Here is a 17,310-nt window from a genome sequence, read left to right as displayed (position 1 = left end):
CTATTCCACAAGGTCTCCAAAGCCACCAAGCGCCCGAACCTCAGCGCGTATGGAAATAAAAACAAAAACAACCCACTGACAGGTGGACGCCCGTCCATTCAAAAAGAGCAGAAAATTTAAACAGTAAGGAAGCAAAGTTTGTGACGATTTTACTGGCCCTTCTGCCTCGGCTAGCCCCTCCCCCCTCAACGCCTTTTTTTTTTCAACGCGTATTTTATTCACAATTTGCTCTGGACAGTCTTCTTTTCCAGGGACTCAAAGATGTGTTTCCTTGCTTCTTCTAAGATCCTTTTTTTTTTTTTCTTTTTTGGTTTGGTATCCAAAGTTTAAAACAGTAAGGAATCAGGACCTGGAGTAAGACCTCCTTTTGAATACAGTGTAAGATTCGCACTTTGTAGAGACAGTGTGCTCTTTAAATCTCTGATCAGACAGCAACCTCGAAGAGCAAATGCAAATTTCCCCACTGCATGTGAACCACAAAGGGAAACGGGTCTCGCCAAATATCCGAGTAATTGTGTAAGGCCCTCAGAGCTGGATTTTGGCTTCGAGAAGATTTCTATACAATGTACCACATTCTTGAAACTCTTTACAAAGGGGAGAAAAAGGATTCTGATCCTGTGATTAATTGCAATTAGAATAGATATGTACATATAATACTGTCCAGGTCACCTGGATTTTACAGTGATATATAAACAAACATTCTTCATGTTGATTTAAAAAAAAAAACAATGGACCCATTTCCTTGTGTAATTATTGTATGGCCGGAAGTGAGTGCACATGTGTTTTGTGCTTTCACACACACAAAAGGACACTGTTATCCGTTGAGAAAAATCTCGGGTTGGGTCTATTTCCTGGGTTAGGTCACATCTTGTGAAAAAGAAAAAAATGTTGGATTCGGTTGGGCCTCTGCACTCTGCTTTCTGAATCAAAATGCAAGCCCCATGGGTTCTGCTGCCTTCCAAGGGCAAAGACATGTGGGCGTGGCTGGCACGTGGGCGGATCTGGTCCCCACAGAGCCAGAGGAACTGTCCTGGAAAGACCGCGTTCTCTGTGGCCCTCAGGGAAGTGTCCTCGGAGACCGTGGGTCCTTAAAGAAAATGTATCCTAAAATGCTCGTAACATGCAAATTTCTTTTGGAGGCAGTTCAGTGCTCATGGGAAAGGCGCTGGGGGACAGTCGTGGGGTGGAGTTCCTTAGCCAACAGGCGAGGAGCACCCGGGGTCTTCTCCATTCTGCATCTCCGTTCTCCCCGGACCCGCGTCATGGCTCACCTGCTGTAAGATGAAGAGATGGTTCTAGAACCTTCCAGGCTAGCATGCTGCTTTAACATGAGCCACCAACGCGGTGTGTTGGGAAGGGCCTTGTGGGGGGGGTGCTGAACGAGATTCCTGACTCCCCCACCTCGGCTGGTGCACACCTTGGGCCTCAGTTTCCCTACGTGTACAGTGGGAAGACGAGTCATCCACCTTTAATCCCTAGCACCTGGCACAGAGCCTGGCGCCTGGTGAGCAGCTGGCGCTTATGGAGGAAATGAATGGCACCCACTTCTTAAGGTCATGATGAAGATTCAGAAAGATCACGAAGGGAGCAGCGCACATTCCCCGAGGTGCCCGTGATGATGGCTGCAGGATGACAGGAGAGCAGGCAGAGCAGCCGGAGGGAGGGCACCACGCCTGGCACGCGGCAGAAGAGTGGTCAGATGGTGAAGATAACAGGCACACACATGGTTCGATGCCACCCCCTTCCTCTCAGGAAACTGTAAGGGACCTGGGATATTGAAAGACATTAAAATAACCTAAAAGAGGAGCTTGCGAATTCTCAGCATGAATCCACGATCCAAAAAGCAAAACGGCACGAACCTCAGCTCTGAGACAGTGGCAATGGCTCCATTTTTCATCAAAAGAATCCCTGGCTGGCTTGTTTGAGCTTCATTACCTGTCCCCGGAGCCCTGATCTGGGGCCAGCGAGGCGCGCGCGAGAAACAGCTCCGGCGGCTCCTGCATCCCCAGAAAGGAACCGCCGGAGGGAAAAATGAACGCGCAGACGCCGCAATCCCAATGAGGTGGGGGAGGCTGCACGCGGTTAAAGTACAGGATGAAAGAACTGAACTTCAAGGCCGACCGTCACGTCGGTCACGATGACTCCAAGCCGCGAACATCTTCTTTTTCCTGTTTTCGAAGAGATCAGCGCCCCCGCCAAAGCGGTCGGGCCTGAGGATGCTGCAGGGACGGCCCAGCGCCCCCTGGTGGCCGCTCCGCGAGTGGCCGATGGACCGTCGGGCGGGGACCGCCGCGCGGGGCGCCTAGTGCATGTCGGAGTTCACCTTGTCCTGGAAGATGTACAGGTTGTTGGTGGCCGCGATGGCGATGATGTTCTCGGCCGGGTGCCAGGCCGTGTGCAGGATCTTCTTGGTGAAGTCCAGGCTGTCCACGCTGATGTCGTCCCGGCGCCGCTTGCCGCCCACGCACACGCGCCGCGGCTTGAGCACCGCCCGGGGCTTGCTGCTCTCCCGGGACGCCTCCAGGGTCACGTCCCGCTTGGTGTTGCGGTCAAACATGCGGAAGAAGTTGTTGTAGGCCCCGGTCATGATGACGCTGGCGGGAGGGAGGAGAGGCATGAAGGTGGGGCCGGGGAAGAAAGAAGCCCGCCCCTCCTCCGCTGGCGACCTGCAGGGCCATCGCCCCAGGACGGAGCCCGCGGGAGCAGGTGGGGACACACCTGCCCCCCACCCCCCTCACCTTTCCCTGGGGGTCCTTTGTCCTCCCTCACCTCGCCGATCACAGACTTAGGGCCGGGAGCCGAGACCCTTTTACTCCTCTGCCCCAAACACCATAAAAACGTTCTCTTGTACTTTGCCCTGTAGTCCAGGGGTGACAGCCTCGACTTTGACTGAGACTAGGCAACAGGTGACACTGGGCTATAAACTTTGTGCTGACAAAGGGTGGGCCTCTGAATCAACCAGAGGTGCCCTCTGGCAGGGACCCAGGACCTTCTCTGTTGTCTGAGTTGTTGAGTGACTTAATGAAAACTTCGCACACCATCGATGGGCAAGTGTTTATAGACGTCCCCGTCCTGCCAAAGAGCCTTTTACATGTGTCTCTCCCCTCCCCTCCTCCCCAAAGGAGAAGGGATTCCCGTTGGACCAGAGAAAGGATGTTATTCTGCATAGTAAGAGCTGGGAGAGAAAGAATGGCAGCTACACAGGCCTGGGCGCAGGGAAGGGGTCTGGGGCTTGGGAGCCGCTGGGGGCAGGGCGCACAAAATCACTGGGGAGGGGGCATGGATTCCAGGAGGGGTAAGGAAGTGGTCCCCTTCAATGTTGTCCGGGAGAAGTACAGGCAGATTGGAGTCCCTCCTCCCTTTCAGAGATCAGCTGTGCTTCCTGCTGCTATCACGGTTCCAAGATAAGCCACAAGGACCCCTGGGTTTATAAGGGGTACACACACGAGCCAGGTGTCCAGGGTCACCCAGGTTGCAGGGCTAATCCCGTGTGGAGGAGTGGGAGATGCGCCAGGGCAGGCTGGCTGTCCTCTTGGGCACTGGGCTCTGCAGGGTCTGATGCCCAGGGTCCCCCGATGATGCTGAGTCACAGGCCAAAGTGACACCTGTCCTCATAAACACGTTTCCTTCTCGTGGGAGAACGGGGGCTGATAAACTGACACCAGGAGTGTATCGGCTGGGACCTGAGGCCGGGCAGTAACATATCTATGGGAGACCAGGGGAAGCCCGCCTCCCAGGGCCCACCTGAGAATGACAACTCGTGATTACAAGCCACCTGTCACCTCACCTATGGACCCTTCTCGATGGTGATGGCCCAGATGTGGGTTGGGGAGGCCTGTCTGCTGCCTGGCCCCTGAAACTGCTCAAGGCGGGGCGTCTCCCCGGCAGAGGGCAGTGACGGAGTGACGTCTGTCTCCCACGGTGACAGCAGAGCACACTGTCTCCTTTCTCATGGAAAAGTCTGCTGCTCCGAGTTCTGGTCCTCCACAGAAAGGACCTTTTATCAGCTCGGGGTCTGGCAAGTCTGGGTCAGGAACTCCCTTTGGGTTCCAGCCCGCGAGCAGCTCCCTGCCCAGGCTGTGCGGTTTCTAGAGACAGCTGAGTGCCCATGAGGCCAGCCTTCCGCCAGAGCCACGATCTGCAGTGTCAGTGCCTGGTGCCACCTGTCCTTGACACCCAGACTTTCTCTGCCTTGTCGTCAGAGATCAGTGGGTGGGGGTTTGGGGGTAATGAGGATGGCACACCCCCTGCTTGAAGTGGCTCTTCCATCAGTGTTCGGGGTCCTCCAGGCAGAAGGGCGCCAGGCTCACCTGGGCCCCAGCAGGGGGCAGAAGGCATAGGCCAACTGGGCAACTGGAGAAGAGCTCCAGAGAAAGGCAGTTGGCCAAGGTTCTGAAAGGTTATAAAGGAACACAGGAAGTGCTGTGCCCTGGGGCCGGTACATTTGGAGTTTTTGTTTTTATTTTGAGTCTTTTTAGGGACGCGCCCGTGACATATGGAGGTTCCCAGGCTAGAGATGGAATCAGAGCTACAGCTGCAGGCCTACACCACAGCTCACAGCAATGCCGGATCCTTAACCCACGGAGCGAGGCCAGGGATCGAACCCACATGCTCATGGATCCTAGTCAGGTTTGTTACTGCTGAGCCACAAAGGGAACTCCCATTTGGAGATTTCTGATACCATCCCCCAGGTCTGAGGGGTGGTGGGAGGGGTCACAGGAGACAGAGAGAGAGAGAGAGAGAGAGATGGGAGACAGAATGACAGAGAGGTAGAGAGAGAGAACAGTGCAGAGGGGCTGGCTGAAGGGACCTGCCCCAAAGACCACAGGGAACAGAGGAATAAGTGCCCCCCCCCGCCCCTGCTCCTGCCCTCGGTTAGCCTTCTAGTGCCCCTCTCAAACCCGGCCAGAAGCCAGCGGGCATGGAGGCTGTGATGCAGTCCAGGGGGTCAGCCCCCGGCACAGTCTGTGCTGAGGAGGGTGGAGGCGGGAGCTGGAGGGACACGTGGGGACACTTCCCAGCGCTAAGCACCTGTAGGCCAGGGTCTACCTGTGCCTCAGGCTCCTCGCCAGGTGGGGGCTCCCAGAGCAGGTGTGTCTGATCTGAGTCCCCAGGGCCTGGCTCGGCCTCCTAGGGGGTGAAGCCTCCGGGAATGGAAAGACAGCCCTCGGCAGCCGCTAAACAGAGCAGACCAAGCAGAGCCCCCCATCCCCACCCCCCAACCCCCGTCCCCCCATCAAAGTTTTGTAAATCAAATGGGCTGAAGGACCAGAAGCTTCTCTCGTTCACCGTCAGACCTGCAGGTTCAGAAGGTGCTGCCCCTGGGAGGTGCTCACTGAGTGCCTGCTGACTGAATGAATGGTTCCTACAGACGAAATTTTTTTTTTTTTCTTTTTTAGGACCGCACCCGCAGCCTATGGAGGTTCCCAGGCTAGGGGTCAAGTTGGAGCTGCAGCTGCCGGCCTACACCACAGCTCATGGCAACGCCGGATCCTTAACCCACTGAGCAAGGCCTGGGATCGAACCCGCAACCTCATGGTTCCTAGTTGGATTTGTTTTTGCGGCACCACGACAGGAACTCTGAATGAATGAAAGGACGAATGGCGGGGAAGGGTCGCCCAGAGCCCAGCCACTGTCGGAAGTCTTAGAAGGACATGAGATGACCTGCCCAGCAGCCCCTTGCACAGGGACAGGGGACAGACCAGAGGGGAGGGGAGGGGTCTCTGAAGCCAGCTGGGGGAGCAGTGGGGGTGGCCCAGGGTGGGGTAGGGGGTAGTAAATGGTTCTGCCTTTTAAAAGATTTGTCTAATCCCTGGAGGTGAAGGGAGGGTGGGTGGAGAATTTGAGTGCGCTTTCTGCTTCTATTCTTTTCTGTTCTAAAATCTTAATTGGTGTGAAGAGACCTGCGTGTTGCTGAGACAATGAAATGATGCATCCGCCCACCGGGCGAGAGGAGCCCGCCTGCGCAGCCGGTGGGGGGGCGAGTGCCTTCCGCTCCCCCCTCTTCCCAGAGAAGCCCCTCTTCTCTCCTCAGACATCAGCGCATTCTGGGGACAGCTGGGTTGGCTCTGACGTCCCCTAAATTGTGACCCCTGAGGCTTCTGGACCCCGTGAGCCCCCAGCATGGGAGCAGGGAGTGGTGGAGCCTGAAGATGCCCAGAAGCAGAGCAGATCTGGCGTCTAAAAGTCACTGACGCCCAATGCCCTAGGCTGCCATGTGTGCCAGCAGCTGCCTCTCAGGGGTCCAGGCACAAGACCCTCGGCCAGGTCCGCACCGGCAGCAGCTACACCTGACCCAGTGGCTTAGCCAGCGGTGTGTGGCCCATGTTCAGGCCAGAGGACAGGGAGTAGGGCTGGGTGAAGTCGGCGCCTCGGAGAGGCTGGGGGTGGGGGAGAGAGGGGCCACCCTGCCACCCAGCGCCAAAGTATCCCAAGGCCAGGGGATGGGGTGGGAGGTGCAGGGGGCTGCAGGCACCTTGGCTGTAATGGATGGGTGCTAAGGAGGTGACACAGGGGACCAGCTCTCCTGGGTCTGCACGCCTCGATGCTGTCTCTGGAGGCAGAAGGGCTGTGAGCACGGGGGGGGGGGGAGTGTGGCAGTGACCCAGGGTATGAGGGGCCCGCACTGGAGTTTCCGTGTACAAGGGAGCCTGCGGGGGCGCGGGAAAGGCGGGAGCCCCCACCCAGGCAGTGCCTTCTCCCAGGTGAGCGAGGAGGTAGAGGCGAGGCGGACTGGGGGGTGGGCTGGGGAGCAGGGAGAATAGTTGCAAAGGGCACAGGAGGGAGGGTGAGGCAGGCGAGGTGGGAGTGTGTGTGTGTGTGTGTGTGTGTGAGCATGTGTGTGCACGCACGCACGCACACACCCTGCAGAGGCGATGCTCAGGCCTCAGGGTCACCCCCCAGGATGAAGTCTGAGCTCTCCACCCAGGACAGCAACCCCATTAGGCCTGTCTGGTTCAGTGGACAACAGAGGCGGCCTGCCTGAGATCCCAACAGACACCCACTGTCACTCCTGCAGCTGGCGACCACTGGTGTCAGGCCCGCTGTCAGGCTGGGTCACAGGGACAGGGACCTATGCACAGCAGGTCAGTGGGGAATGGGCCAGGTGGACTGAGCTTCCTTAGAAGGGGACTCCTACCCTTCCCCCTTCTGTGGCCCTTTTCTTTCACCCCTGTGCCCGGCTCTGGGACACTAAGGGGCACTAGGTGACACTCCAAGGCAACAGCAAGAGAAGGTGGATTTTTCTCCTTCCCCCGGGGGAGCTGGGGTGCCCCCCTCATCTCCCCTCTCTCTGTGATGCCCACCTCCTGGCTGGGCTGTCTTGGGGGCGGGTGGCTCTAACACTGCCCCAGAGGTGGTCACTCTCAGAGCCTGCAAAGGAGAGGGGTCGCCTGGAGGGGCAGAGACCCACCGGGGAGCTCATAAAACCCATACCAGCAGCCCTATGGGCTCAGCAGCCTGGGGGCGGGATGCAGCTTTGGTCCGGTGGGGGAATCCGAGCCCCAGGGGCCAAGGCCTCCCTTTCCTGGACCCAGAGCACCTGCTGCGGAGCAGAGAGAGAGGAGCCCACAAGCTCAGACAGGTCAGGATCCAGGCGGGTGGCCTTGATGCTGGGTGACCGGGGTCAGGGGGTGGGGGGCTAATGGGCCTCGCTGTCAAGATGGGCCTTTCTCTCTCCACCTGCTTTACTTGGGCCTAAAAGGCAAAGGCACAGCCTAAGCGCATGCAGTGTAGACAGTTCTCAGTTTGGGCTCCCTGAGTTCAGATCCCAGCTCTGCCCAACACGCTTCCTGACTCTCCGTGCCATTTTCCCGTCTATAAAACATGGTAATGGGGGACCCCCGCCCCTGGTGAGTAGCACTAGATAACTCAATAAAACACTAGAACAGCGCTGGGCTCAGTAATTCCCACCTCCTGCTATTTGCTAAAAGCCAGCAGGTATTTCTGGATTCTAACCATTCCTGTGGCCTGAAGCCCCGCCTGCCTGTCTGACCAGGAGCCCAAGACCAGGGAGGAAGGCGGGAGGAGAGAGTGGGTGATGGATGCCCAGGGAAGGGCCCTGCCTACTCAGGGCCTCCCGCCCCTTCTGCACCCGCAGGGGCGAGAGAAAAGGGAAAGGCAGCCTCGCCCATTCTCTGGGGAGCAGTTCACAGAATCCAGTGGGCGCTTTCACACAACACCCAGGCTTCTGAGCCATCAAGGGAAGGGAGCATGAAATCATTAAAATCATTTGCAACCCACACTGGTCCTCCTTCCATTCAGGATTCTGCGACACCTCTAGGGAGAAGAGAGCCCCCCCACCGCCCCCGTCATCGACTGGGAGAGGTGTCACTTTCACCTCGGAACACCAGGTCCCAGCCCCCTGCCAGCCACCCCAGGACAGAAGGGCCCAGGGTTCCTTTAAGAGGGAAAAAGGCAGTCCTTGCCCTGGCTGACACCGAGGCAAGTTGTTTCACCTCTGCCAGCCTCATCCTCATCTGCATGTGGGGACCCCATCCTGGCTGCTCTCGTCCCCCTCTTTCCTCTTGGGAAAGGCTCCGGTCCAATCCTTGTGGTTCTGGACCAGCTACCCCTCAAGGCCCTCTACCGCCCCCTGCTGGCCGGCCGTGGCATGTATTAATCACGTCCATGCTGATTGGCCCCAGCATGAGCATGTGACCCAAGCAAAGTCAATCGGGTCCTTTCATGAGAATTTTCCATATACCAAGTTGGGGGACTGCAGGCTGTGAGGACACTGGAAGGGGGGCTATTTGGGTTCTCCCTCCCCAATAGTAAGGGGGAGCCATCTGCAGTGGGAGAGGTTGAGGCTAGTGTGGAGAAGCTGGGAGGCACAGAGACGGGAGAGGACAGAGACAAGATGCCCAAAGGTAGAGCAGGAGCCCTGGGGTAGCCCTGCTGGAATGCCTCAGAACAAGGTTAGGCTTTTGTCTGATTCCTGAAACTGGAAGACATTTGGTTGACACAAATCCCTTCTTCCCAGGGGGAAGAGATCAAGGAGGGCTTCCTAGAGGAGGTGGCCTTTGAGGTGGGTCTTTCAGACAAGACAGATAAGAGATGTGTGTATAAATCACTGGACCATACGCCGCCAATACGGAGCCGTGGCCTTGCCAGAAGCTTCGTACACAGGGTCTCATCCTCAAGGCAGCCCTTGAAAGTCATGATTTGTTAGACCCACTTTCCAGGTGAGCAGACTCAGAGAGGTCAGGTGGCTTTTTCAAGCAAGCAGCTGGAGAGTGGTGGCGTGGGAGCAGAAATCGAGGGTGTCTGACCCCAAAGCCACCGCCCTTTCCTCTCCCCCATCTAAGTCTTGCTGGATGTGGGTTGGGGGCACTGTTGAGGGTTATCAGATATCCAGCTCTGTGCTGCTATTGACACAACCAGGATTCTGGAAGTTTCTCATTAACATGAGAACAGGAAACCTGAGCTGAGGGATTCAGAAGGTTTGCTTCAGTCTGCAAGGGTGGGGGCCTTGGACAGCAGTGCTTGCTTCTCCCCTTCACCTTTGAACTCCTGGAAGGCAGGGACCGGACTTTATTTCTGCTGGGATCCTCCTCTGTGGGATGTGCTGGGCTCATAGGATGCTTGAGATGACATGGAAGGAGGTGGCACACCCTATGCCTTCCAGAAGGTCAACAGCCATGGATTGGACACTGCTGAGGTCCCAAGTGAGGGGCTCAGGATGGGCTGCATTACAGTCCTGCGCCTCGGGGCACCCCCACCGGTGGGGAAGGCAACCAGAGGCAAGATGAAAATGTAATAAATGCGAAGGCACAGAAGGACAACCCAGGAAGCTGGGGGCATCGAGCTGGAGGGCTTCCTGGAGGAGGTGGCTTGAGCCAGTAACACCAAGTAACAGCAGGAATGAGCCAGGTGCAGTGTGGTCAGGGTTCCAGGGGGTGGGAGCAGAGCCGGTTGTGGAGGGAGGTGGCAGGGGCTACCAGGGCTGGAAAAGCTGGTATGTAAAGTGTATGGCAGGACGTGGTGGGTGAGAGGCAGGACAGCTCAGCTCCAGGCTGGCACCCAGAAGCCAGGAAGAGCTTAGTGGCTCCAGACTCTGGAAGCCCAGCATCCTCTGTTCACAGGTGCCCCCTGGTGGTGATGTGGAGAAAGGGCGGGCAGTGGTCACAGCCACACAGCTGCTCAGACACACAGAGACGCAGGGTAGTATTGGAGTCCCCATCTGGCAGCAATAAGCCCCTCTTCCGAGATTCTAATAGACCTCCTGCGCTCGAGACCTGCCGCTGGTGTTCGCTCACCCCTGACAGTCTAGGGAAGGGGCTATGTGGTGAGGCACCCCCGAAATGACTAAAGATCTTTCCACTATCATTCAGGAGACCAGGGCTCCAAATGGATGTTAGTTGTAGTTTCGGAAAGTGAAGTTTCACTTCTGCCCTTGATTTTGAGAGCTGAGAGCTCAAACCTGCTATAAGAAAAGGGGGCAGGAATTCCCATCGTGGTGCAGTGGAAACGAATCTGACTAGGAACCATGAGGTTGCAAGTTTGATCCCTGGCCTCGCTCAGTGGGTTAAGGATCCAGCGTTGCCATGAGCTGTGGTATAGGTAGCGCAGACGCAGCTGGGATCTGGCGTTGCTGTGGCTCTGGCGTAGGCCGGCGGCTACCGCTCCAATTAGACCCCTAGCCTGGGAACCTCCATATGCCAATGGTGCGGCCCTAAAACGACAAAAGACAAAGAAAAAGAAAAAAGAAAAAGAAAAGGTGGCCTCCTCGGAACACCTTGATTCTTCAGGGTTGATAACAGTGAATTTCCCCACCCCCGCCACCCCGCCCAGGTCACCAGCTGGCCCCGCTGGACAGAAAATCCCAAGTTAGTTGGGGTGGGGTCCGAGGTCTGAGGTTACCTGTCACTCCCATTCCAGGCACATTCGAACTTGTCGAAAATGCAGTCGTTCTCATACAGGGAACAGAGCTTGCTCCGAAGGTAATCGTGGACCTGGTGAGAGAAGGGGTTGCGGTGCGTCGAGGGGGGCGCCCTGACATTCCCGGCCCCCTGCACGAGGAGGGGCTCCCGGAGCAGGGCTGGGGCCACCAGGGTCCACGTGGCACTCCCAACTCACCCTGCCCACAGGGAAGGAGCCACAGCCTAGCCAGAGAGGGGACAGTCACAATGACGAAGGGAAAATCCTGAAGGGGACCAAATCCTGGCTCTGCCCCTCCCTGGCTGTGTGATCCTGGACAGTGACTTCACCTCTCTGAGCCTCGATTGACTTGTCCTTAAAGTGCAAAGAGCGCATACTTCATGGGCTCTTCTGGGGTCAAAAGTTAAGTGACTATTTGGTATAGGGTCGTGCCTTCTAAGGACAAGAGTCACCGTGAGCACACTGGGGCCCATCATGGAGAAAAGAAGGAGGACACTCCCACAGGCAGGATCTCGGCAGAAGCTCAGAGAGGTTAAGTAACTGGCCTGAAGTCACACAGCTTACGAGTGGAAGACTGAGACCCTCGCCCAGGGTTCCCGGGCACTACAGGAGAGATGGAGACCCCCCCCGCCCCAGGACCTACGTGCACCCGACTGCAGCCCAATCCCACAAGCTCTAGACCCGCAGGGGCTCCTAGGTGCCAGCTCTTCGGGGATGTGGCCCTGCCCTCTGGGTGGGGGAGGGGCAGACAAATGGCCATCAGGAAATCTGGGCTCCTAGCTCTGCCCCTTACTCCGTGTCCCTGGGGAGTCACTTAGCTGTCGCGAGCACGTCTCTACAATATTTTCTTAGCCTCTTTGCTGAAAACCCCATCTTGTCCTGCTTTCCTTTACCCCATCTTCCTGCTTGGAAAACAGTCGCAGTGCTGGTGAAGGACTTCAGCTTAAGCACAAAGACCTAAAGGCATAAGTTATTCATGGGGTCAGCTGAATAAGGACGGAATGCGCTGGTCTAGGCACCCAGGACCTGCGCAGACTGGCACGCCCTTTGCACAAGCATGACACGTCCTCTTAAGAATAAGAGAAGGAGGAACCTCATGGCCCCAAGCAGTTTATGAGCAGTAGTAGAAGAATATGCATTAGCAAAGAGAACCAAGGTGCAAACCTAGGCACCGGGTTGCTGCAGATAGGCACACCATAGGCACGCCGCACAATGGTGATTCTCTAGATGCTGTGCATAGATAGCTGACGCCAAGCTTCCTCAAATGCTAATGAGTGTCAAATGCCTGAAGGGCAGAATAAAAGCTTAATCAGCAACTGGCTATGTGACTTTTAAAATAACTTAAAAAAACCTCTATCCTGCAGCTACAACCCCCTCCTCACTGGACGTCATCCTCAAGAGCACAATAAAAGCTGTGCAGTTTCTTGAGGCCGCGCTCTTGGTCCCTGAGACCTTGAGATCCCTGGTTCCCACCTTTACTTAAGATAAATGTCTCTGTGTCTTGTTTTATGTTAACTTTTTTCCTTAAGTTTCACGGCACCCGTTCTTCAGCCCCATCCTGCTGAGCTGGTCTCGGCACTTAGCTTCCATGAGCCTCAGGTTCCCATCTGAAAAGGGGGTCGTGGGACCTCCCCTGGAGAAGAGGTGAGGGTTCAAGGAGGTAACGCTGGGCAAAGCGCCCTGTAGGCATTTGAGACCCTGATTGACTACAGAGGGACAGAGAGAAGGACATGTCCAACTCCCCCCCAGGCAGTGACACCCGCCACAAACCAAGAGTCACGGGCAGGGAGGGGAGGGGAAGAAAAAGGAGGTCTTGAGTTCCCGTTGTGGCTCAGCAGCTTAAGAACACAACTAGCATCCATGAGGACGCCGGTTTGATCCCTGGCCTCGCTCAGTGGGTTAAGGATCGGCGTTGCCGTGAGCTGTGGTGTAGGTTGCAGACACAGCTTGGATCCTGCATTGCTGTGGCTGCGGTGGAGGCTGGCAGCTGCAGCTCTGATTCAACCCCTAGCTTGGGAACCTCCTAAAAAGACAAAAAAAGAGGGGGTCTTCATTCTCGTCTGTCTGGGAAGCTCCGATTCATCTTTAAGAACCCCGAGCATCTGTCTCTGGATCTTGTCTCAGTGCATCAGGTGCACCCGAGGCTCTTGCCCGGCCTTACTGTGCATTTATGTTGACCCCACAGCCTGGAAGTTTCTGAACACAGGACTTCCCCAGGCCTTGGCTGCCACTGCCCTCCCCACAGAGGGCTCCAGCCCGCCTCGCCTCAAAGCTCCCTCCATGGCCCTTCCTTCCCACCCGACCTGCACTCCTGGTTGAAATTCTGTCCCCACGCTGACATCCCCCAGAACGTTCTCTCCCTGAAGTGCACACTGGACCACCAGCTGCCTCCAGGGATGGCCAGAGCCCCCTCGAGGCTATCCACCACCAAGCCCCGGTCCCTCCACTGTCCCCACCCTTCCTGGTACAAAGACCACAAAGGACACCGTTTTCTCCCCATCTGTTGTCTGCACACCCACATGCAGCCTGGCCAGAATCCAAAGCAATCTGGAGCTTCTCACCACATCCATCCTCGGCCACCACCCTGCTCTAAACACCACCGCCCAGCTTCCTGCTCTCCCTCTGTCTCCCGAGCCCCCCTCCCCGCCCTGGTCTGTCTCCACAGGCAGCAGAGGGATCCCTTGGAAACGAAGTTGGATCACATCATGGCTCTGCGCAAAACCCACCGGGGCACGCAAGCCCCCCCCCATCACCTCTCTGACCTCGGGCTCTTCCTTCCCATGTGCTCGCTCTGCTCCAGCCAGCCGCTCATCATCCCTAGAGTGTACTAACCGTGTTCCTGCCTCAGGGCCTTTGCACCTGCTATTCCCTCCTCTGGAAACACCCTTCCAGCAGAGGGCTCATCCTCTTGCTCCCCTGGCTTCAGGACCCCCATGTTCTCTGCAGCAGTCCCTGGTTTATTGGTCACACTCTTGGAAGCTTGTGATTATTTTATCTGTGTATTCACTGCATTTCTGGCCGTCTTTCCTGCTGGAAGGGATGCCCCTGGAGGCAAGACCTATTCGTCTTTGTTCCCCCCAGATTTTCCAGTGGGGTGTATGCGACCCAGCACATCGCAGGACCTCAATACATTTTAAAAATACAAATAAAATAAAATAAAATAAAAGCATGGGGTTAGAGGCCACAGCCAGACCGGAGATGTGAATCATGCCCTACAGACGTCCAAGACCAGTCAGCTGGAAGGAGAAAGGTGAGCTTTGGAATGGGGCTGAGAGGTGGGCAGAGAGAGGAGGTCCCCTGTGTGGTGGGGCCCGAGGGAGGAGGCAGGAGGAGGTCTTGTGCATCCCCGAGACCTGGAGGAAGGGAGGCACGGGTCTGGGGACAGTCCAAACCTGGGATTGGAGCCACCGGGTCAGGGGATCCTGCCCACCTGCCCTGGAGGGGGGGTGGGGCGGCCCCTGGGCGCTGCGGGGCGGAAGGGGGCCACAGGGGCTGGGAGAAGGAGCAGAGCCTGTGCACGTCACAGCCCTGGGCTGCTTCTCATAGGAAATCGGCACAGATGAGGCCGCACAGAGAGGGCCCTCGATGGCCTGTGAGTCTCGGAGGAGGCACCGAGTGACAGGGGCAGAGGCAGCCCCAGGGGAGCCTGGGCGGGCGAAGGGCTGATGAACACACACACACCGCGTGAGAGGCTCTGCGGGCAGCGGAGGAAGTGGAGTGGAGAAAAGGGAAGCGCTGGCAGAGGGCCCTGCTCTTTCTTTCAGACAGGTGGCCACGTGGGGAGCCCAGCCCCACCGCCTTCCCAGTGAGTCAGGTTCCCTGTGTTCCGGTCATGTGAGACCCTTGAGGGTCAGGCCGTGGCGCCTCCCTCCCCCAGAGCCCAGGGTCTAGCCAGGCACAGAGCCCCCGCCCTGAAAGGAGATGAACGGTGCCTGACTTCGTTCCCGGCCACAGAGAGCGAGGCGCTCGTGTTCACTCCTCCAGGCGCATGTGTGTGGACACCTTGCAGCCTCATTGATGCACTGGTCTGAACACTCCCGCTGGTCTCTCTCCTGCATGCTGACTGCCTCCTGCCCTCTGCTGGCTGGGTGAGGGAGGGTGTGGATCTGGGCACCAATTCGAGGTTGGCTGCTTGTTACTCTACCGCCACAGATGGGCCATTTAACTCAATTTTCTCCAAATAAAATGAGATAGAGTGAACACAGCCCCATCCCACGGGGCAGCCGGGAGACTTAGAAGAGGAACAGGGAGCCAAAGACTTGGGTCAACACAGCTCCTGCTGAGGGCTGGCTCACTCAACACCCGTCCCCACCGCTTTCTCCTGTGCTGTCCTCAACCACAGAGGCTGTACAATTACTCATTTTCCCAGCCTGGTCATGGACCCATTCTAGCCAATACATTTTAAGAAGTCTTCTGAGTATTCTGGGAACGCTTTGGGGCTTCTGATAAGACATGCAACAGATCCAACCCACATAGCCTCCCACGTTTCCTTTTATTTTCTGCCTGGAATGTAGGCATAGTTCCTGGAGGTGGGGCAGCCATTTTGCCCTCATGAGGTATCACACATGAAGGTAGAAAACCAACATGCAATAATGGTGAACTAGATCACAGAAGTAGTTGTTGGGACCCTGAGCAGTTCTTGCAGCCACTCACTATTCCTGGATTCTCTTTCAAGCTTCTCGTAAAGGAAGAAAAGACCCTCTCTATTCACTACTGCAAGCTAACTAAATACTATCCTGTTATACACAACTTCTAGTGCATAAAGCTAAAAAAAAAAGTTAGTTATTAACAGTGGTTTTATGTAACTATTATTATTTTAGAATCAATAGGCCAGCTGGGCCAGAAGCCAAGCACCCAGGCTTGGGCCCTGTCTTCCAGAGCAGTGATGCCCTGATGTTACTGGGTTCTCAGTGCTTTGGGGATGTGAAGTCTGGACCCCCTCCCCACAAAATGCCCACAGTAAACACTGCACCTAGGAGTTCCCACTGTGGCTCAGTGGTAACAAATCCAACTAGTAACCACGAGGATGTGGGTTTGATCCCTGGCCTCACTCAGTGGGTTAAGGATTCAACGTTGCTGTGGTTGTGGTGTAGGCTGGCAGCTGCAGCACTGATTCGACCCTGGGCCTGGGAATTTCCACATAATGTGGATGCAGCCCTAAAAAGCAAAACAAACAAACAAAACCCCCAAACCAAAAAACAAACAAAAAAACCCACCAAAAAACCCAGGGCACCTAGTTTCAGGGTCCATGGGCCTTTGCTGACTCTAGGAATATGAAAGGCTGAGGGGCCTGAGGCGGTTGGAAAGTCACGTTCCTGGGCAGACTGCAGGCACTGGAATGGTCCATCCCGCAGGCCTGCCCCAGAGTCTCTGGCCCCTCCAATCCCGAGGGTCAGAGGAAGGGTCAGTCCCTCCCAGGGGTGGGGGGTGTGCAGTGGGAGCAGGAGGCCTACCTGGGGCAGAACTGGAGGGGGTGGCCAGATCTCCAGGAAATACAGGTCGCTAACAAAGGGGCCCTTCTCAAATCCATCTGTCCTGAGCTGGCGGGGGTGGGGAAACCAGAACTGTGCATGACAGCCTTGTGGACATGTGGCCGCCAGGAGCACAGGTGCCACAGGTCAGACTCTGAGCACCCATGCCCCTCCCCACCAGTTCTGTGTCCCTTCCTGGGGGCCTCTCTGCCTTGGCAGGGCGGGAAGGCGGGGAAGGGTGCTGTGGGGCTCCCACTTGGGCTCCAAATCTGTCACTGCCAGGCAGCTCCCATGTCCTAACCCTCTCAGCACCCCAGCTTCCCTTTCTGCCAAGTGGGGCCCATGGCACCTCCTTTGCAGAAGCAGTAAGGAATGGGGTGACAAATGCATGTGACATCCTGTGTGCACCTACGACTTGGTGACACTGTGAGGGTTTGGCTGGGGCTTCTTGTGGGGTGCTTCCCCACTCACCTCTAAAACACAACCAAATCCTGCTCATCCCGTAAGGTCCAGCACTAATCTCACCTCCTCCAAGAAGCCTCCCAGATTGCTCCAGCTGGAGATATAACTGGAACAGTTGTTTTTTTTTGTTTGTTTGTTTTGTTTTTTGTTTTCCCGGCTGTGCCTGCAGCATGCCAAAGTTCCTGGGCCAGGGATCGAACCCAAGCCACAGCAGTAACCTGAGCCACAGAGGTGATAATGCTAAGTCCTTAACCCCTGGGCCACCAGGGAACTCCCAGAGCAGTTTTAAAGCAGCTTTAAATCAGTCCCATATTTCTTCCAAGTCCCTGCCATATTTTAACACCACATGAATTTTGTTTTCCACTCCCTAATAGACGGATGGATCATAACAGAAAAATAAATAACTTGCTAGGACGGTGCCCCGTGCCTCGTCCCACATGCCTGTGCCAGGATTTGGAAACGTCCCATGCTCCCGTGTCACCGCTGCCTCTCAACCTAA

At 56.3% G+C, this 17,310-nt stretch overlaps 1 protein-coding gene across 1 annotated transcript in view; it reads right to left on the bottom strand.

Moving 5' to 3' along the window:
* Positions 1 to 271: 271 nt before the first annotated feature.
* PPP2R2C (protein phosphatase 2 regulatory subunit Bgamma) overlaps positions 272 to 17,310 on the bottom strand; it is a 134,257-nt gene continuing 117,218 nt past the window's right edge. Inside the window, exons 8-9 of the mRNA XM_047799313.1 lie at positions 10,861 to 10,952; positions 272 to 2,594 (exon numbers count right to left, since the gene is read on the bottom strand). Of these exons, the coding sequence (XP_047655269.1) occupies positions 2,303 to 2,594; positions 10,861 to 10,952 (384 nt within the window). The 3' untranslated portion in view covers positions 272 to 2,302. The remainder of the gene's footprint in view (positions 2,595 to 10,860; positions 10,953 to 17,310) is intronic.

Source organism: Phacochoerus africanus, chromosome 10 (genome assembly GCF_016906955.1).
Source record: "Phacochoerus africanus isolate WHEZ1 chromosome 10, ROS_Pafr_v1, whole genome shotgun sequence".
Taxonomy (NCBI): Eukaryota; Metazoa; Chordata; class Mammalia; order Artiodactyla; family Suidae; genus Phacochoerus; species Phacochoerus africanus.
Note: the sequence above shows the minus strand (reverse complement) of the source record. Positions and strands in the feature narration are given on the sequence as shown.